The 20,990-nt window shown below is 46.4% G+C and overlaps 1 protein-coding gene across 1 annotated transcript; it reads left to right on the forward strand.

The window, feature by feature from the left end:
• The first annotated feature begins 47 nt into the window (after positions 1-47).
• Positions 48-20,639, forward strand: LOC125154708 (small integral membrane protein 10-like protein 2A). Its single transcript, XM_047839251.1, has 2 exons — positions 48-507; positions 18,868-20,639. Exons 1-2 carry the CDS (start codon positions 322-324, stop codon positions 18,886-18,888), a joined length of 207 nt encoding a protein of 68 aa, XP_047695207.1. The 5' UTR covers positions 48-321; the 3' UTR covers positions 18,889-20,639.
• Positions 20,640-20,990: the final 351 nt, after the last annotated feature.

Raw genomic sequence — 20,990 nt, forward strand, 5'->3', positions numbered from 1 at the left:
GGGGTAGGGGGCGGGGCAGAGGTGCGCAGGCGCGGCGCGGGCATTGTGACGTCAGGCCGCGCGGCCCGGCTGGGACCAGGCGGCGGCTCGCGAAGGAGCTTCCCCGAGTGTGACGCGTGGACTCCGCTCCCCGCCGCCCGCCCGCCCCTGGCGTCGCCGCCGCCTCCCTCGCTCCCTCAGCGCGCCGAGCGCGGCCCAGCGGCCCGGGCGGAGGCCCGGGGGCGACGCGGCGCCGAGAGGGCGGGCGGGCTTCGGAGCGCCGGGCGGCCCGAGTCCGCGGCCGGTCGGTGCGCGGCGGGCGGGCGGCGGGCGCCGGTCTATATGGCGGCGGCTCTGTCGGGCCTGGCTGTCCGCCTCTCGCGCTCGGCCGCCGCCCGCTCCTATGGGGTCTTTTGCAAGGGGCTGACCCGCACGCTGCTCATCTTCTTCGACCTGGCCTGGCGGCTGCGCATCAACTTCCCCTACCTCTACATCGTGGCTTCCATGATGCTCAACGTCCGCCTGCAGGTGAGTGAGCCGCGCTCGCCTGGTCCCCTCCCGTGACCCTCCCGAGCGCGGGACCGCCCGCGCCGCCCTCCCCTCCCCTCCCCTCCCCTCCCCTCCCCTCCCCTCCCCTCCCCGGACGGCGAGGATGCTGACAGGAACTGCCAAGCTGGATGCTGAGTGTACGCCAACCACCGTGCATTTCTCCTGCACCCCACGGGAGAAAAATCCTCGGAGGTTATTGTTGTTCCCTCTGCAAAGGAGGCTGCGGGCGGGGTGGAGCTTGCCCTGGCTGAGGGCCTACATCTGGGGCGTGGGGTCCGCGGGGATGGTGGATGCTGGCACCAGTGGAAAGGCCCGGGAGAGGAAATTGTGCCCAGAAGGTTGCAAAAGGTTAGGTTTGCGAGATGGGGTTGTGGTTGAGTCTGCTAGTTACCAAACTTGACAAAGCTTTTCAGAAGATTATTTGTGAAACTTAAAAGGATTAGTTGATGTTTGATACGTGTATTTTCTCTCTCCTGGTCGGAGTGGAGGTGGGGTGAGGGTGAAGAGGGAACATTATTAAGTGGAAGAGGCAGAGACGCAAAACGTTTCAGAGTCCCAAAACTATTCAGATGTGAAATGGTAGACACATACACACTCGGAACCCTGGAGATCACGTTTGCTATAAATGACAGTTTTACATCTCTTGAATTAGCGATGTTTTTTGCTAGTAGGATGGAAAGTTGTCAGATTGAGAAGTATTCCTTTACAGGTGTGTCATAGATGGCTAAATACCAAACTCCTGTTGGATTCCGTTTACACAGCTTGGGGTGCCTGCCTCAGGCTTTGATGGAGGAGGCACAGGTTCCTGCCCTCCTGGAGTTTACAGTCTGACAGTACTTGTGTTGCTTCCTGGTGTGCAAAATGAGGAAGCCTGAGTGGTAGGACCAGGCACGTTGAGACCGTGTGGGTGTTGTTCCTCACCCTGGTTTGGTTCTATCAGAACAGAATTATCTCTGTGCCTGGACCTTTAGGTTCTGGGTGCCTATCACTGGTGATGGTAGGCTACTTAAAACCAGTTCTTGATCAAAATTGTGTTAAGGTGAGATGAGATGAACCTGCATATCTACTTCAAGATCCAAATCGGGATATTTTTATGTGAATGAGGGCTTGTGGTATCCGTAAACTAAGGTACCAGACCAGAAGATCTTTCCAGCAGGTGGTATGAACGAGTCAAGTGTGCTGGGTGTGGGGACTGGGGTAAGCCAGAAAGCCTGTGCTCTAGCCAGTTGCCACCAGCCAACTGTTGTTTGCCAGATCTAGTGATTTCCAAGAGAAATTGGAAATAGTGATTTTTTGATACCAGATTAGCTCAAGTTTGAAAAAAGTAAACTTTGGCCAAAACAGAACATGGCTTCAGGCTATATTTGACCCCCAAGTTCCTGCTTTGGAACCTTTAGTCTAGAACTGCATTAATGCTTTGCAGTTACATATACAATTACAAGAACTTAAAAAAAAAAAATAGTAAATATTAAAAAGGGGCACCTGAGTGGCTCAGTCGGTTGAGCATCCAACTCTTGATTTTGGCTCAGGTCATGATCCCAGGGTCGTGGGATTGAGCCCCATGTCAGGCTCCATGCTTAGCATGGAGCCTGCTTAAGATTCTCTCTCTCTCCTCTTCTTCCCCACTCACACTCTGATTCTCTCTAAAATAATAAAAATCAACTTTGTCATATGTCCGGTTATCTATTTATGACCACCCCCTAGTCCAAAGTACCATAATCACTCACCTGGACCATCTATTTTTCACCAGGCAGTAGACGAGTCTTTTTTTTTTTTTTTTTTTTAAACATAGATGCCATTTCCCACAAAACAACAGAACAAAACTTCTCATGGTGCACAATGTAGTTCATGCATTTTTATCCTGCAGATCTGGCTTTTGCCTACCTCTCTTAACTTCTCACTTGAATTTCTCCTTGTTTACTATTCTCTCTCACACTCTTCTGTACTCTTTGTCCTCTTCTTCTCCTGGCCATTTGCACAGGCTGTTCTTCCTTTGGTTCTTTGAATGCTGATACAGTTTCACACTTCAGCTCTGATTTCAGAGAGGACTTGTGTGATCACCCTATCTGTATGATTTTGCACTTGCTCTCTTCATTGCAAGGGTATCTTGCTTGTTTAAGTAGTAAGAAATAAAGAATTCCATTTCTAAATAGCATTTCTTTTTTTCTTTTTTAAAAAAAATTAAAAAAAATTTTTTTTAACGTTTATTACTTTTTTTTTTTTAAATTTTTTTTTTCAACATTTATTTATTTTTGGGACAGAGAGAGACAGAGCATGAACGGGGGAAGGGCAGAGAGAGAAGGAGACACAGAATTGGAAACAGGCTCCAGGCTCTGAGCCATCAGCCCAGAGCCTGACACGGGGCTCGAACTCACAGACCGCAAGATCGTGACCTGGCTGAAGTCGGACGCTTAACCGACTGCGCCACCCAGGCGCCCCTAACGTTTATTACTTTTGAGACAGAGAGAGACAGAGCATGAACGGGGGAGGGTCAGAGAGAGAGGGGGAGACACAGAATCTGAAACAGGCTCCAGGCTCTGAGCTGTCAGCACAGAGCCCGACGCGGGGCTCGAACTCATGAGCCGTGAGATCATGACCTGAGCCGAAGTCGGACGCTTAACCGACTTGAGCCACCCAGGCGCCCCAGCATTTCTTTTTTTCTTAAAGAATTCCATTTCTAACATCATGCGTAGGGTTTCCAAATCTCACTGGTTGGTAGTTGTTTGAGAATCTCTGGAACTGTTACTCAAGTACAAATTTCATAACAAGGAATCTGCACTGTTAGGATTGAGGGTAGATGCATATAAGAGGAGGGAAGGGAGTTTTATTTGGAGTGGTTTGGGCACTCACAAGAGCTCAACATGCACCAGTCCCCAAAGCCCAGAATGGGTGATTTAGTGCCAGTTAATAGTCCAGGTGCAGCGTGGCGGTAGAGAATTCTGGGAGCTGAGCTGTGGGAGTAGAGTGCGGGCTTGTTCAGTTCAGGGGTGAGTGGGGGCGAGGGAGGCACAAAGTGGTCACCGGGTCCACTAAAACTGCATGAGGATTTTAGGTTTGCTCCTGGGCTTGATCAAGTGCTGCAGCAGCCAGCACATGCTGAGGGGGAGACGGAGACGGTGGAGGTGGGGGAACTTTTTCTTTCCTGTGATAGTCACATCTGCTGCTTTATTTATTTTTTTAACATTTATTTTTGAGAGAGAGACCGACCAGCCATGAGTGGGGGAGGGGGAAGGGAGAGAGGGAGACACATTATCCGAAGCAGGTTCCAGGCACTGACTGTCAACACAGAGCCCAATGTAGGTCTCGAACCCCCAACCATGAGACCATGAGCTGAGTTGAAGTTGGGCCCCCGACTGAGCCAGGCGCCCCACAGCTGCTACTTTAAATGCCCCTGTAGGTTTAGAGTTTCTGTTCATTTGTGGACAATTACTAACTTACCTGATTGAAGGGTTTAATGATTCCAGCCTCTTGTAAAGGGAAGTGCCGTGGGAAATAGAATCTGAGCAAGAGGACAGCCGCAGGTCATTGATGCCTTTTTACTCAGAACACCCTGTACCCATCCTCTCCGTTACAGGGGTGCTGGAGTAAAGGATGCTGATTCCCACTTGGTTACTTAGGACCCCCACATCATTTGTTTGTGGGTCAGCGACACATTCTCGGGAGGTTGACATCTGTTTAACGTGAAAGATGATTAAACAGATGCAAAAGGGTTTTGTAAACTGAGAAGGGTTATGATTTTAAATATTGTTTGCAAGCAATCCTTAATCTGCTAGAGTCCTTAGCATCCTGCTTATTTATACAGAATCTGAAATACAAGGCTGTGGAAAATTAAGAATCCATCCGGAACACTAAATGTAGTAAAAGCAAGATGATAGATTGTGCTGAGAACCATCGTAACAAGTTATGCCTCCAACTTTGTGGTTCTGCCGCCCATGGGAAGAATTGAGTATCTTAGGCCCTGGTCACCAGATTCTTAGAACCATTAAAAAGGCCTCAAAAGGGTGAGAGAAAAGACCCAGTGAAGGTGGATGACAGCCGTCACACTGAGCAATGTCCTGGTCTTCCTTCACGTCAGCCACGTTGCCCTGTGCTGAGCAAGCCCAGGGAAGCTTCCTCTGGCTCCTCTCTGTGCGGCCCCTCTCCTGGGCTGCTCCTATTTGCTCTGTCGTAGTCTCCCTTCTGATGAACTTTCTGAATCCACAGCTCCGTGTTTTCCTGTTTGCCTATCACTTGAAAATCTGTACTCATTTATTCCAATCAGGTAAAAGATTTCTGGAGTGTGGAGTGTAGGTGGGGTGGGGGAGCTGGTTCCTGTTCTAAATAGAGGGGTGGGTTTCATTGATTAGGTGGCATTTGAGCAAAACCTTGAAGGCAGTGAGGGCTTTAGCTGTGGAGACAGGGAGATGTCTAGGTTAGAAGAGTATCTCATATACTCTTGTAGGGCAGAGAAGGCCCTACAGCTGGTGCAAGCCCCGTGTGTTCTAGAACAGCAGGAGGCTGGTGCGTGAAGCAGGTGCCAGGAGACTCGGACAGAGAGGTTTAGGGGCAGTGAAAGGACTTCGGCTTTGATTCTGACTAGATGATTTTGTGTCTGAACAATTTAAAAAAAGATCCCAGATCTTCCTTGCAGGGTCAAGTGCAGCTTGAAAGGAGCCTTATTTTGTTGCTTGATTGGTAGGAAATGGTAGAATATTAAGAAAACGTTGTATAAACTTAAAAGCTTTGTGAAATCTTAAGAGGCCAAGTCAAAATCATCAACTCAGTTAGGAATTTGTTCCAGCTCCTGAAATAAGGAACAACTATATACTTTGAGATGAGAAATACCAAACATGCGGGAAACAAAAATACTATGCAATTCAAATGAATGCTTGAATCATGGTTTGTTTCTTATAAACTTTTGAAAAATTTGTAACCTATGTAAATAGGTTGAAATAGGTTTAAAAAACTTTGAAACCTATATAAAATAGGTTGTACATTGAATACATTGAAAAAACAGTATAGTGAAAACCTGTATCCTTGAATCAAGTTATTTTTAAGTCTCACACAAAGTCCTATAATGGTTCAAGCAGATATTAAAGTGTATGTGTTAGATCTATATGTACTAATGTTAAAAGATACCAACCACATATAAAGTGAAGAAAAGTAAGGTAAAAACCATTTTTTCGGGACGCCTAGGTGGCTCAGTCAGTTGAACATCTGACTCTTGATTTCGGCTCAGGTCATAATCTCATGGTTTGTGAGTTCAAGCCCCACATCGGGCTCTAGACTGACAGTGTGGAGCCTGCTTGGGACTCTCTCTCTTTGTCCTTCCCCTGCTCACATGGCTTATCTCTCTTTCTCTCAAAATAAATAAATAAACTAAAAAAAAAAAAAAAAAGTTAAAGCATTGTTTTCAGGATGCCTGGTGGCCCAGTTGGTTGAGACTCTCTCTGTCTTCTGTTTTTTAAATTTTATTTAAATTCAAGTTAACATATAGTGTAATAAGGGTTTCAGGAGTAGAATTCAGTGATTCATCACTTACATGTAACACCCAGTTGAGCCTCTACTCTTGGTTTCATCTCAGGTTATGATCCCAGGGTCGTGAGATTGAGCCCCCTGTCAGTTTCCACACAGGGCATGGAGCCTGCTTGAGATTCTTTCCCTCTCTCTCTTTCTCTGCCCCTCCCCTCTTTGGGCTCTGGCTCTCCCTCATGTGTGTGCATGCGCGCGCGCTCTCTCTCTCTCTCTCTCTCTCTCTCTCTCAAAAACAAATAAGACCCCATTTTTTCATAAATGTGTTGGTCAGTGGCAAACTGGGAGGAGTGGGCCCAAGTCAGGAGGGAGCCTGAGCATTGCTTCTCAAATGACCTGTGGAGAAGGACCAGTGTTTCTTTGCCTCTACAGACAGCGTGGCTTACAAACAACAACCATTTATTTCTCCCAGTTTTGGACACCCAGAAGTCCGAGACCAAGGCACTAGCATGGCCATGCCCTTGTGAGACCCCTCCTGGCTCATAAGCCTGTGTCTTCTCGCTTGTCCTCTCCTGGTCAGGCCTGGGGTTCTCTCTGGGGCCACTTTGTAAGAACACTGATCCCATTCATGAAGGCTCTCCTTTCATGACCTACACACTTTCCAGAGGCTTCGCCTCCTAATACCATCATCTTTGGGGGTTGGGGTTTCAGCATATGAATCTTGGGGGGGATACAAACATTCAGACCATAGTACCTTCTGATAGCTTTGTAAAGACCAATAAAAATGAATTGCTTTCACATGGAAAAGAATGAAGTTGAACTCTTACCTTTGTATATAAAAATTCACTGAAAATGGATCAAAGACCTAAACACACAAGCTAAAACTGAAAAGCTCTTTTTTTTTAAATTTTTTTTTTAACGTTTATTTATTTTTGGGACAGAGAGAGACAGAGCATGAATGGGGGACGGGCAGAGAGAGAGGGAGACACAGAATCGGAAGCAGGCTCCAGGCTCTGAGCCATCAGCGCAGAGCCTGACGCGGGGCTCGAACTCACGGACCGCGAGATCGTGACCTGAGCTGAGGTCGGACGCTTAACCGACTGAGCCACCCAGGCGCCCCAAAAACTGAAAAGCTCTTAATGTTTATTTTTGAGAGAGAGACACACACAGAATCCAGAGTAGGCTCCAGGCTCCACACTGTCAGCGCAGAGCTAGATGCAGGGCTCCAACTCATGAACTTCGAGATCATGACCTGAGCCGAAGTTGGATGCTTGATCCACTAAGCCACCCAGGCACCCCCTGAAGAGCTCTTAGAAGAAAACATAGGGGAAAGTCTTCCTCAAAGCACAGGCAACAAAAGAAAAGTAGATAAATTGGACTCCTTTAAGACTAAACTTAAAATTTTGTTTGTGAAAGGACACTATCAAGTGTGAAAAGGACAACTTACAGAATGGGAGAAGATGCAAATCATATTTATCTGATAAGAAAAGTGATGGCCCTGTTGGCCATGCCCTGTTCCTTGCCCTGGCCCTGCAGGTGGCCGGGGTGGGGGGGGGGGGCGGTCAGCTTCTCTCTCTGAGACACCTGCAGCCCCTTTGTTTTTTTTTATTTAAAAAAAATTTTTTTTTAACGTTTATTTATTTTTGAGACAGAGCATGAACGAGAGAGGGTCACAGAGAGAGGGAGACACAGAATCGGAAACAGGCTCCAGGCTCTGAGCTGTCAGCACAGAGCCCGACGCGGGGCTCGAACCCTCGGACCGTGAGATCATGACCTGAGCCGAAGTCGGACGCTTAACCGACCGAGCCACCCAGGCGCCCCTCCTGCAGCCCCTTTGAACCATCCCTACCCCAGAGGCATCACAGACCTGATGGGTGAGGGACCGCTCATTTCTTATTGGCAGAGTTTCCCAACCCAGACTTGGGAACCCCCACGCCAAGCTTCCAAGAGCCTCCACTCACAGCCCCAGGTACACATATGAGTCACAGACTGAGAAATACTTCCCTGTCCCAGCCGTGCCCCGCCCCCCTCACCCCCTCAGGATGCCTCCTCTCTTCCAGGGAGGCAGTGAAAGCCAATGCTGGGGGGAAAATTAGTCTTTAGGGGAATGCACATCAAAACCACAACGATGGGGCGCCTGGGTGGCGCAGTCGGTTAAGCGTCCGACTTCAGCCAGGTCACGATCTCGCGGTCCGTGGGTTCGAGCCCCGCGTCAGGCTGATGGCTCAGAGCCTGGAGCCTGTTTCCGATTCTGTGTCTCCCTCTCTCTCTGCCCCTGCCCCGTTCATGCTCTGTCTCTCTCTGTCCCATAAATAAATAAACGTTGAAAAAAAAAAAAAAATTTAAAAAAAAAAAAAAAAAAACCACAACGAGAGTACCACTTAACATCCATTAGGATGGCTATAATAAAATTTTAAAAAGGAAAAAAACAAATACTGGCTAAGATGTGGAGAAATTAGAACCCTAGTGCACTATTGGTAGGAATGTAAAGTGGTGCAGTTGCTGTGGGAAAGCTTGGTGGCTCCTCAAAAAGTTCAACATAGAATCACTATATGATGCAAATTCCACTTTTGTGGATGTACCCAGAAGATTTGAAAGCAAGGACTTAGACACCTGTACTCCATGGTTCACAGCAGCACTACTCACAGGAGCCAAAAGGTAGACGTAACCCAAGTGTCCATCACAGATGAGTGGATAAACCAGATTGTGTCTGTACAATGGAATATTATTCAGCTTTCAAAGGGAATAAAGTTCTGATACCTGCTATAAGTCGGATGAACCCTGAGCCATTATGCTAAATGAAATGTCAGACACAAAAGGACACTTACATGAGGTCCCTAGCGAAGTCAAATTCCTAGGGACAGAAAGTAGAATGGCATTTGCCAGGGGTTGGTGGAAGGGAGGAATGGGGAATTGTCTAATGGAGACAGATTTTCAGTTTGGGAAGATGAAAAAGTTCAGGAAGCGGATGGTTGTCATGGTTTCACAACAGTGCGGATGTCCTCCATGCCACTGAACTACTCTCGGAAGTGGTTAAAATGATAAATTTAATGTATATTTTACAATTTTTAAAGTGATTGCTAGAAAAATGATCACATCCTTGGATATCGTGTCAATGTTGTCATAAAGGTTTGTTTTTTTCTTTTTAAGTTTGTTATTTAAGTGATCTTGGCACCCCACATGGGGCTTGAACTCATGACCCAGAGATCAAGAGTAACATGCTCTTCTGACTGAACCAGCCAGACGCCCCTCTGAGTGTCTCTTAATTCTGTTGTTCTGTGATCATGGTAACAAACTGGGGAAAGGGGATTATAGGGCGGTGGCTCCTGCCTTTACAAGAACTTTGGCTTGTACTCTGCGTGAAATGGGAGATGGTTCACTGAGATGTGACTTAATGTGATTTACTTTTTTAAAGGACCATTTTTTTTTAAAAGCTTTATTGGAACATTCAGACATACACAGAAATAGAGTAGCTATATATGCATGTCTCCATCACCCGTCTTCAGTAAAGCTCCGCTCTTTGCTCATCTTGTTTTACGTTTTTCCTCAGGCCTACACCATTTTCGTCTCCTCACCCCACCCTGGGGCGTTTTTAAAAAAATCTCAGACTGGATCACTGTTTTGCTTTTTAACTTTTACTCTGAAATGCTTGGACTTGGAGAAAAGTTGTGAAAAGAGTGCCAAGGGCTCCCATAGACCCTTTGCCCACCTTCTAATGTTGGGGGGGTGACTGTACCGTGGCACAGTTCTCAAAACTGAGAAATGAACATCAGTCCGATACTATTTGGATATCACCAGTTTTTCCTGCTACGTCCTTTTTCTTTTCCAGAACCCCACGCTGCATTTAGCTGCTGCGTCTCCTCCAATCAGTGACACTTCCTTAGCCTCGTCTGGTCTTTTCTGTCCATCAGTTGGACATCCAGGCTGTTTTCACTTTTGGGCTGTTACGACCCATGCTCCTTGGGAACATTCATGTACAGGGTTTGTGTGGACATGTTTTCATTTCTCTTGGATATTAGCTAGGAGTTATTGTATAACAATAATCCTGTTTTGAACCATTTCAAAAGGGTCACTCCTGCACACCACAGTTGAGGGCGGAAGCAGGGAAACTCTTGGGAATGCTGGAGGGAAACGGGCCAAGGCACCTCATCAGCAGGGGACATACTGGGAGGCCCTTGCCGTGTGGTGTATTTTGGTGTTTGAGCCAACACACCTTCCTTAAAAGACATGGTGTGTGAGAGAGACTCAATCATGTTTCTTGTGAACTACCCATGTTCTTGGCCCATTTTTCTGTTGGGTTTTGGTGGTGGTCTCAATTTCTTAGAGCCTTGTTGAAAAGGTTTTTTTGTTTGTTTTTGTTTTAGCTATTTGCCTTTATGGTGTGTGTTTGACATACTGAAATTTATTTTTTAATCTTGTTTCTTCCTTCCTTCCTCCCTTCCTCCCTCCCTTCCTACCTTCCTCCCTACCTAAGTCCAGTGTGGAGCTTGAACTCACAACCCTTAGATCAAGAGTTACATGTTCTCAACGACTGAGCCAGCCATGCACCCCCGAAATTTATTTTTATGTAGTTAAATTTAATAATCTTTTCTGACCTTTGGGTTTGTCCTAGTCAGAAGGCCTTCCTGACTCTTAGGTTATGAGGAATTCAGCCCTATTTTATTCTGGTAAATATGTATATATATTGTGATACGGATCCAAACTGCACTGCCATCAAAACTTGGTGTGAATGACATTTTTGTCCTTGCGTGTAAGTTAACTTGTGTGTGTGTAAGCTTCGAGAAGAGCACTGTTTGTCCTAACACCAGCACCTAGAACAGTCCTGCTCAGTGTTGGGGCTCAGTGAACACTTACACGTTGAATCTGTAGCAGAAGATTGTAGGAGTAGAATCCCGGAGGAAAGGTTATATGCCCTTGTGAATAATTTTTCAAGTTAAACACCCAACTTGCCCTCCCCTGGGGTTTCTCGTACTCTGCTTCCTCCGGCGATGCAGGGGGTACCTCCGGGTGCTCCCTGTTTGCTGGTCGGCCACCGCAGCTGGGTCTTCTACCCCTTCACGGAAACACACTGGTGTGTGTTGAGGCCACTTAACACGGTGCCATCAGCGGGCAGTGCTGTGTGTCCTGCTTTACAGAACCCCTCAGCCGCGTTGTTATTGTTCATCCCCTAAAACAGTGTCGACGATGGTGCTGACAGCAGCTGTGTATGTGAGGCCGGTCAGAGGGGACGCCAGGCACTTTCACACATTGAGTCCTCACAGCACCGTGAGGACAGAGGACTGTCTGAGGCCCCCGAGCCGGGACACAGCCTGGCCCTCAGACGTGTGAGTGTGCCTTTGGTCCGGGTGAGAGGAGGACGACACAGGGCGGTGGCTAGTGAGAGCTGCACAGTTGGCTCTTAAGGGCAGGTATGGTCGGGATGTGCTGAGTGATTAGTGGCAGGAACTCTGCACTCGCAGTGCTTCCTGTGGTTATGATTCAGCTTAGTGTGGACATGACTGAGTTGTTCTGTTTCTCATCCTCTAAGCAGGGTAACAGTTTTTAAGTTTTACTTTTTTAAACTTAAAAGTTTATTTATTGTGTGTGTGAGAGAGCGTGTGCGAAAAGGGGAGGGGCAGAGAGAGAGGAAGGGAGAGAATCCCAAGCAGGATTTGCCCTGTCAGCGCAGAGCGCCGTGTGGGGCTCGAACTCACGAACCCTGAGATCATGACTTGAGCTGAAATCAAGAGTCAGACGCTTAACCAACTGAGCCACCCAGGTGCCCCTAGATTTTAGTTTTTATTTCCTTAAGTAATCAGCATGTCCACCATGGGGCTTGAAGTCACGACCCCAAGATCAGGAGCTGCACGCGCTTCCGACTGAGCCAGCCTGGTGCCCGTAAGCTGGGTAGCAATTTGAGGAATGTGTGTTGGCCACTTGCTCAGTCTGATGGTTTTAGTCACGAGCGCAGCGATGTTAAGGTCTGCGAATGTTCACGTCTGGAAGCCGGGCGAGGCCAGGATGGGCCTGGAGTGTGTTTGTGAGCCATTGTAAGGCAGGACGCCAATCCAAGCCCATTGTCCCAACCCTGCTGTTGAGCTGTCTTCTCGCCAGCCCCCTTTGGGAATAGCCTTGCCAGCTGGCTTTCAGCAGCATAGAGGCCAGGATATTTTTAGTTTACGGAGCAGTGTATCCAGACTGTCAGGTCCCTGAGGCCATTAATAGCTCAGGTTAGAGAAGGTAAGGTGACAGCAGTCTGAGAGGGCAGCAGCTGCCTAATTGGGTCAGGCCTATTGTCATGCAGCGGGTCAGCTGCGTCCAGCAGGCAAGGATTTTGGTGGAAGATGATTTCTCGTGTCTGGACTGGAGATCATGGGCATACCCAGATAATCCTGTTGCCCTGTGCACATCACCCCTCTGGTCTTGTGGTTCCATTTTCAACCTTTGTCATCTTTTTGTGGGGGGATGTGGGGTGAGGGAGTACATTCAAGAATTTACTTCCAGTATTGCGCTTGATTTTTCCTGAATCATACTGTCTTGAACTTCAAAATAGACTCCTTCCTTCATTCTGATGGTCAACATTTTGGGGGATAAGTTTGTTTGCCACAGTTTATGTTGCTTATTATTGGGGAGTGGAAATGAGATTTCTAGGGACAAGGACAGTTAACTGTATAATTGTGTATGACTGTATAACTGTATAATTGTGTACTTTATTGGGTACAACATAATGTACATATATATATATATATATATGTAACGGAGTGAGAATAAGTTACAAAAAATATTTCACAAAGACAAATACCATGTGATTTCACTTATATGTGGAATCTAAAAAACAAAACAAATGAATACACAAAAGCAGAAACAGACCCATAAATACAGAGAACAAACTGATGGTTGCCAGAGGGGAGGGGGTCGGAGAGATGGGAAAAATGGGTGAAGGGGGACGGAAGTACAGGCCTCTAGTTACGGAGTGATTAAGTCACGGCACGGAAGGTACAGCATAGAGGATATAGTCAGTGGTGCTGTGATAGTGTTGTATGGTGACAGATGGTGGCCACCCTTGCAGGGCAGAGCATGATGCATAGAATTGTCAGGTCACTTTGTTGGACACTTGAAACTCATCTAACTACTTCAATAAAACAATATTTCATAAATGACTACATGCTTAGAAGTTATTTGAAAGTTATTTCTGGCTCTCAAAATATAAGTAATGTGTGTGTCTAATATTAGAAGAGTTAGCTAGTTGAGGAATCAGAGCCAAAGTGTTTTCCTGGACCTGAAGTACTTTTGTCAAGAGATTAAATACATAATTACTGAATTTACTAAAGAAGTAGATCTTCAGTGAACAGTTTATTCTATCGGGGCATCTGGCTGGCTCAGTCAGAAGAGCATGCGACTCTTGATCCTTGGGGTTGGGAGTTCGAGCCACATGCTGGGTGTAGAGATTACTAAAAAAAACAAAGAAACTTAAAAAAAAAACAAACAAGAATTCTAGGGGTGCCTGAGTGGCTCAGTTGATTGAGTGTTTGACTCTTGAGTTTGGCTGAGGTCATGATCTCAAGGTTCATGGGATCAGGCTTGTGCTGACAGTGCAGAGCCTGCTTGGGATTCTCTATCCTTTGTTCTCTGCTCTCCCCACCCCTCTCTCGTGCATGCTCTCTCAAAATAAATAAATAAACTAAAAAAACCTGTTGTAGCATTAATAAATATGTGATTATTTTAGTGGTACCTCAGCTAAGTATTTTAACACAATTCTGGAAAACCTCCATCTTTCTGAACGGCACTAAGTTCTAGTACAAGGACATACTGAAAATGGTTAGAACTAATTTTCCTGAGAGTTGGCCCCTGTTAAATGACGTGGTTTTTTCTTAAGAATTTTTTTTAAAACCTATTTTAATATGTATTAAAAATATATTTGAGAATGCTTCAATTTCAGAAAAAATGTTCGTTTAGTACATTTGAAATCAGTAAAGTAAATGGAAGGTTTGAAAGAATGTGCTTTGCAAAGTTACTTTGAAAGAACTGGCCAGGGAAGCTGATGAGATTTTGAGGTGGTGAACTTTGAAAGTACATTTCACCCTTGAACAATGTGGGGGGTTAGGAATGCTGACTGCTGTGCAGGTGAAGATCCACATATACATTTGACTCCCCCCCCCCCCCCCCAAAACCTAACCTTCCAATAACATAGTTGATTAACATGTATTTTGTATCATATACTGTATTCTTACAAAAAATAAGCTAGAGGAAAGAAAATGTTATCTTCAGGAAGAGAAAATACATTTTATAGAACTGCACTATATTTATTGAAAAAGACCTGTGCATTTCAAACCGGTGTTGTTCAAGGGTCAGCTGTATTGGTTTTGAATTGTCCCCAGAATCCATACTTACAAGATTGCACCTCTTAAAAGTTCTCATCACAGGAAAAGAATTGTGATTATGTGTGGTGATGGATGTTGACTTGTGGTGATCATTTTGTAATATTTGCAAATATTGAATCATGTCATACACCTGAAACTAATATAATGTTAGGTCAGTTGAAAAAAGTGTATTTTACATTTGTGTATTACTTTATACTGTTCAAATACATTTTTATCAGGTATGTACAGAAATGGTCACATTTCTATTGGTAAAAAGTTGGGTTTTTTTGTTTTTGGGGTTTTTTTTTTTTAGTTTATTTTTAATTTTTTTTTTAACGTTTATTTTTTTTTTTTTAATTTTTTTTCAATGTTTTTATTTATTTTTGAGACAGAGCATGAACGGGGGAGGGGCAGAGAGAGAGGGAGACACAGAATCGGAAACAGGCTCCAGGCTCTGAGCCATCAGCCCAGAGCCCGACGCGGGGCTCGAACTCACGGACCGCGAGATCGTGACCTGGCTGAAGTCGGACGCTTAACCGACTGCGCCACCCAGGCGCCCCTTAACGTTTATTTTTGAGACAGAGAGAGACAGAGCATGAATGGGGGAGGGCCAGAGACAGGGAGACACAGAATCTGAAACAGGCTCCAGGCTCTGAGCTGTCAGCACAGAGCCTGACGTGGGACTCGAACTCACAGACCGCGAGATCATGACCTGAGCCGAAGTCGGACGCTTAACCGACTGAGCCACCCAGGCGCCCCTAGTTTATCTATTTTTGACAGAGACAGAGTGAGAGCATGAGCTGGGGAGGGGCAGAGAGAGAGGAAGACCTAGAATCCGAAGGAGGCTCCAGGCTCCAAGCTGTCAGTACGGAGCCCGATGCGGGGCTCAAACTCACAAACTGTGAGATTATGACCTGGGCTGAAGTCGGACGCCCAACCGACTGAGCCACCCAGGCGCCCCTATTGGTAAAAAGTTTTGAGCATGCCCTACAAATAGAGATGTATGTACTTATTTATGAACTATACATTTTGCTCTACCAAAATATGGTATATATTGTAAAACATGGAAAAAGTTAAAAGGGCAATGAGATAAAATGAACTAGACACAGATCATCTGGTATTTTCTCCTCTGTTCGTTGAGGTGGGATCACTCCATTTAGCAACTGCTAGACTAGAAGACTGTGAAGTTTAGCGTTTACTTGGAGCTAAGTTGTTTGTGTAAGAAACACGACTAACCACCCTCTTTTTGAAGCGCTCAGTGCCGTTGGTGTCTATGACTATGAGTTTCTCAAGGTGCTTTGTGCCTTCCTCCTTGGTGGCTCTGGTGGGCCCCGCGCTAGATCTTGGTCGGACCCGGCCTTCTGTATCGTACCATCTTTCTGTCTTCTCTTTGGACGTGTTTTACCAGGGCCATCATTTTATCTACCTCCCCAGAGCTGGAGACTTCAGAATTAGGTCCTCAGTTCTGACATCACTCTTGAGCTCACGACTTGATTAATAATCCAGTTGCTTGCCCAGTTCCCATAGTCAGCCTCTTTGTGTCCCCATATGAGCTGTTTGATGCTCCTCCCGACCTGCTGCTCCTTTACATTCTCTGTTAATGACACCTTCGTTACCCAGAATCGAAAGTCAGAGAAACCTGTGGTTGTCTCTCTTTCTGCCATCTGTCAGCCACCAACTGGGAAAATGCTCCATCTCTCCCCTTCCCTCACAGCTTCACTTCTTTCCCTGCACTATTGGAATAACCTCCCAATTGGTCTAACGTGATTCTTGTCCAGTCTAGCCACCACACTGTAGCCAAGTAATTAATCTGATATGCACATCCAGCCCAAGAAGATCCCTCAGTGACTCCATCACCTGCTGATGGAGGCCACGCTCCCTGAACTGTGGCCACGTGAGCCCCTGTTGGCTCCACGGCCCCATCCCTTAGCTCTCTGCTCCTGCTTCAGCCTCCAGTAATACCTGTTTATTTCCTTCCCAGTGTGCCCTCTTTAACTTTTCAAAAAATGTAACACACATACACACTCCTCTAGCTTAGAGGAGTCTCCTAGTTCCCCTAGTTCAAGAAACTGCAGCTTCCTGCCTCCCATTTCTCTGTCCCCGGTGCCAAGCCTTTCAGCTACAGCTGGTTCTCCTGGTGCGTGTTTCTCTGTCTTGGAATTACATTGTGTTTTTGCTTCTGGACTCTTTACTCTTAGGCTTTGTCTTTGTCTTACTGGGGGAGATGAGTGTCAGCTCTTTCACCGGCTTCTGCCTCACGCCTCACTTTTGCATCCCTCCTTTTCCCAACAGAGTTGTGCGTTTTTGTTAGATCGATGCTCCTTAGGCTAGTCTCTTAGAAAAATGATTAAATACAATTTATGTATTTCTTTATTTTACATGTATTGATGCTCTGGGGTTATGGTTGTTTTTTAAAGGAGCCCAGGTCAACATTTTTTTTTTTTAACTCGTTAATGAGGGAACTATTGAGATGTTATCAGTTTAAAGAAGAATTTAGGGGTGCCTGGGTGGCTCAGTTGGTTGAACATCTGACTCTTGATATCGGCTCGGGTCATGATCTCATGGTTTGTGGGTTCGAACCCCTCATCGGGCTCTCTGCTGTCAGCACAGAGTCTGCTTCAGATCCTCTGTCCCCCTTTCTCTTTGTCCCTCCCCCACTTGTGTATGCAGTCTTGCCCCCAAAATAAATAAACGTTAAAAAAAATTTTAAAGGAGAATTTAGACAAAACATACGTTATCAGGAATGCCACAGTGAAGTTACAAGTGGATGTAAAATTTGTATCAACAGGGGAAAAATCATTTGCATTCCTCTGGACAAAACGTTTATTTCTTTGGATAAGAAATAATTTGCCAGGGCGCCTGGGTGGCCCAGTCGATTGAAGGTCCAACTTTTGGTCTCAGTTCAGGTCATGATCGTAGGGTTGTGGGATTGAGCCCCATGTCAGGCTCTGCACTGAGCATGGGGCCTGTTTAGGATTCTCTCTCTCTCCCTCCCCCCCGCCCCCTCTGCCGCTTGCATGCTGTCTCTCTCTAAAATTAAAAAAAAAAAAAATTGCCTTCTCATATTTTCTATAACTTACAGAGTTTGTGAAGCAGCTCAGAGAAAGGAGTAGGGCCCCGTAAACCTAGATAACCCTAAGGATGCACTGGACAGGGCACCCTGTCATCGGGTCTATTTCATGGCCTTTCACAGTCTTTCCTGACCTCTTTCCCGTTTGGAGCATAATGATGTCAAAGAAATATTGCTCTTGGTAACAGAAAAAGGCTGCTCCCATTAGGGTTGCAGGTGCAGCAAGAGTGTTAGCCATATGGGCCACCTTGAGTTTGCTCTTGAACAATACTGAGGTCACAAATCAACTTCTGTCCTGAAGTTTTCATGCAGAATCTAAGATTGGGTGTTTGTTTGTTATTTGAAAGGGTTCAAGTGAGTGAGGGGCAGAGAGAGAGAGAATTCCACAAGGGGCAGAGAGAGAGAGAGAGAGAAGCAGGGCTCAAGCTCACCTAGTGTGGGGCTCGTGGTTTGTTTTCTTGTTTTTGTGTTTTGTTTTGTTTTGTTTTTACCTGAAGCAGGACTTGAGTTCACCCTATGGGGGACTTGAACTTACAAACCATGAGATCATCACTTGAGCCACAGTCAGATGCCTAAGCCCAAGAAACTTTCTCCTCATTTTTACTTGTAGTACCTATAAAGTCGGGTAAATTATTCTCTTACCAAAGCTCCAAAATTTGCTGCGGTTCCTGACCTGCCAGCTGTTCCTTACCACCTTGAGGCCGTGATGTTGTATGCCAGGACCCCTCCACGCTGGCTTTTCCTGAGAGGGCTTTGTAGACATGAGATCCATAAATAAAGTTGACCTTGATTCCTTAAAACTGGCTTGTCATGCCTGAGTCACTGAGAATCATTCTCAAATAGGACACACATCAGGTAAGGCCTTGGTTTGCGGAATTGAATCACTTAATTATATTCTGATTAGAGAGAGGACAAATTTTTATTGAACCTACAGAAATAACTAAATAGCTCTGAAAAGTACAAAGCCTAAGAGTGTATCTTTTTCTTATTTTTAAGTAAGTATTTTTAGGAAACACTGCATTAATAAAGTACTGGTTTTTTTGGTTTGTTTTTTAATATTCTTTTTGTTATGATCTCTAATTGGTAGGTTGTCATCCTGTTTTTTTTTTCTTTTTAATGTTTTACTTATTTTTGAGAGAGAGAGAGAGAGAGAGAGAGACAGAGTGTGAGCAGCAGAAGGACAGAGAGAGAAAGGGAGACAGAATTCGATGCAGGCTCCAGGCTCTGAGCTGTCAGCACAGAGCCTGACGTGGGTCTCGAATCCACCAACCGTGGGATCATGACCTGAGCTGAAGTCAGACGCTCAACTGACTGAGCTGCCCAGGCGCCCCCATCCCGTTTTCTATCAAAACGTAGGAATCCTTGGTACCAGAGACAGCTCAAGAGATCTTCATATTTGTCAGGAAACCACCTGATGTGTGTAGGCTCTTTTAAGACTCTGTCTTCCTAATAATACGTTAATTTGTTTATCTTTTCCAGGTTCATATTGAGATCCATTGAAGGCCTTCTGCTGACTGACAAAGGCAGGTCATCAGGCTACCACACCAGAAAACACGCAGCATGAGGGACAGAGTGGGGGCTCTGGGCACCCGCCCCGGGAAGGTGAAGGGGGCAGGAGGGGACTCAGACAAGTTGCCGTGTGGACTTGAAGGAGCACAGGGGGAGAGCCCTTGCCCGTCCTCCCGGACGCACATGCCTGTGGATGACGTAGATGGAACTTCCCAAAATGAGGAGTTGTCAACGGAAGTGAAAAATGCTCTGAGTGAGGTCAGCCTCTCGCTTCACAGTGGCAACAAAGCTCTTCCGTGTTTGAAAGAATCATTAAGAAGAAGTTCAGCTCCCGCGGCGGCCCAGAGCAAGACTGTGGATCTGTCCTGTGCTCCTGCGGGAGAGCATTGTGCTGGGGTGTCGTGTTGGGGTGGGGGAGCTCTGGCGAGGGGCTGGCCGGGAGGAGGGCCCAGGGCCAGCGACAGCCACAGAGGATGGTGCCACAAAGGAGAGCCTTGGGGGCCAGGACTACCGTGCCTTCAGAAACGGTCAGAAGTGGGGATTTCTGAGGAGGACCCGCCAAGGGCTCTTCTAGAGGGGCGAGGCTCCGAGTCGGAACTGTCTTGCCTGCGTCTCGTCCCGTCGACGCTGCTGAGCACACGCCCCGAAGTACTCCTGACTGATGAGACAGAATGTGTTTTCCTTGGCTGTTCAAAGCCCGCGTTTTCAGAGCAAACAGAATACAAGAAAACGCTCTCACGTGTACGAAGTCCCTCAGCCGATCTGCAGACAACACCAGGGTTGCTGGCTCTACCAGCTTTGGAGGTAGCGAATCCGTTTGGCCGTAGTTAAGGTGCGAGCACAACAATAAAAGTAGTGAGATTAATTTTAAAAGCTGTCTTAGGATGATTTCTTTGACACTGGTCTGGATGCCTGTTACGGGGCAGTGAGGTTCCTGCCTCAGTTGGTGTGAGCAAAGGAAGTGGAATTGAAAGTCCTGGGAAGTTGTTGATGCGGGAGGAGATTTTTGAGCCTGCTTTAAACTGTGCTCAAAACACATTGAGTATTGGGCTGCCACTTCAAGGAGAACATTAATACATCCTGTATCAATATCAGGTTAGAACGTGAAGACTTAACAGAATTCTTTATGGATCTTCAGCACTCATTGCCAAGGGCTGCTGCCCCGGGTACTGTGTCCCCAGGCCGTCTGCTCGGCTGCTGTTTGTACAAGCCAGCCCCTCCGTAGTTGACAGCTGTCCCCGTTTCCGCATTCTGTAGAATAATTTTGGGCTGCAGCACAATTTGACTTCTGTCCTCCCGTCTCCTCTCCTTCCATTGGAAACGCCATTTAAGTGGAGGCCCTACAGTGAACGTTGCAATATTAAATGTACTTTTAGTATAGTCTTTTCTCAAACTGGGAGCCCTACCAGTGTCGCCTAAAATAAAAGCAAGCTTGGGACTTGTCTGCTGCAGCTCAGCTGGGGAGAGACGGACCTAGTGTTTCCCTTACAAGAAGGTTCCAGTTCCTAGGAGTGGAGGTATCTCTTACACTAACATTTTTTCTGAGGTAACGCCTCTGGTGGTTGATAACTTCGATAAAGGTCACTTCAGAGCGTGGAGTTTTTAAGGAGTCCCAAAGTGAGACTTCACCGTTTTCGGGGCTATCAATTGCCTGTATCCGTTTGTGTGCTGTTTCAGTGTTTTGGGAAAGTGAAAAATGAAAACTTGTTACTTAGCATAATAAATGTCTTATTTTAAGTGTGTATAGCCTTGGCTCCCCTCGTCTTTTATCAACGCTGCCTTCCTCGTACTGAGAAGTCTCTCGGCGCCAGTCCAGGTATGCTGCTGGTTTAGAAGACCAGAAGCAAAGCCTGAAAAACTGAGAAGCCAGGTCGGAACTCAGCTCTCACTTTGCTCCCAGGATATAGCGAGAGGTGCTGTGATTCTCTGGGGCGGTGCTCACCACGATCACGGCCAGGGCGAAGGATGGTTGGGGCAGTGGAAACTCTGGTTAGAGGACCCCCTGTTTGGGGTCAGTGATGGACGGTGAGGCGACACAGGGAAATGTTTTTCAATGGGAACTGTTTTCTTGTCAAGCCCTCCCCTGCACCCTA

The sequence above is a fragment of the Prionailurus viverrinus genome, chromosome E3 (assembly GCF_022837055.1).
Source record: "Prionailurus viverrinus isolate Anna chromosome E3, UM_Priviv_1.0, whole genome shotgun sequence".
NCBI lineage: Eukaryota > Metazoa > Chordata > Mammalia > Carnivora > Felidae > Prionailurus > Prionailurus viverrinus.

Excerpts from the sequence above, each read along its gene's own strand:
- LOC125154708 (XM_047839251.1), top strand. The coding sequence starts at position 322 with ATGGCGGCGGCTCTGTCGGGCCTGGCTGTCCGCCTCTCGCGCTCGGCC. Across the intron at positions 508-18,867 it reads TGCTCAACGTCCGCCTGCAG|GTTCATATTGAGATCCATTG; the intron begins GTGAGTGAGCCG and ends TATCTTTTCCAG.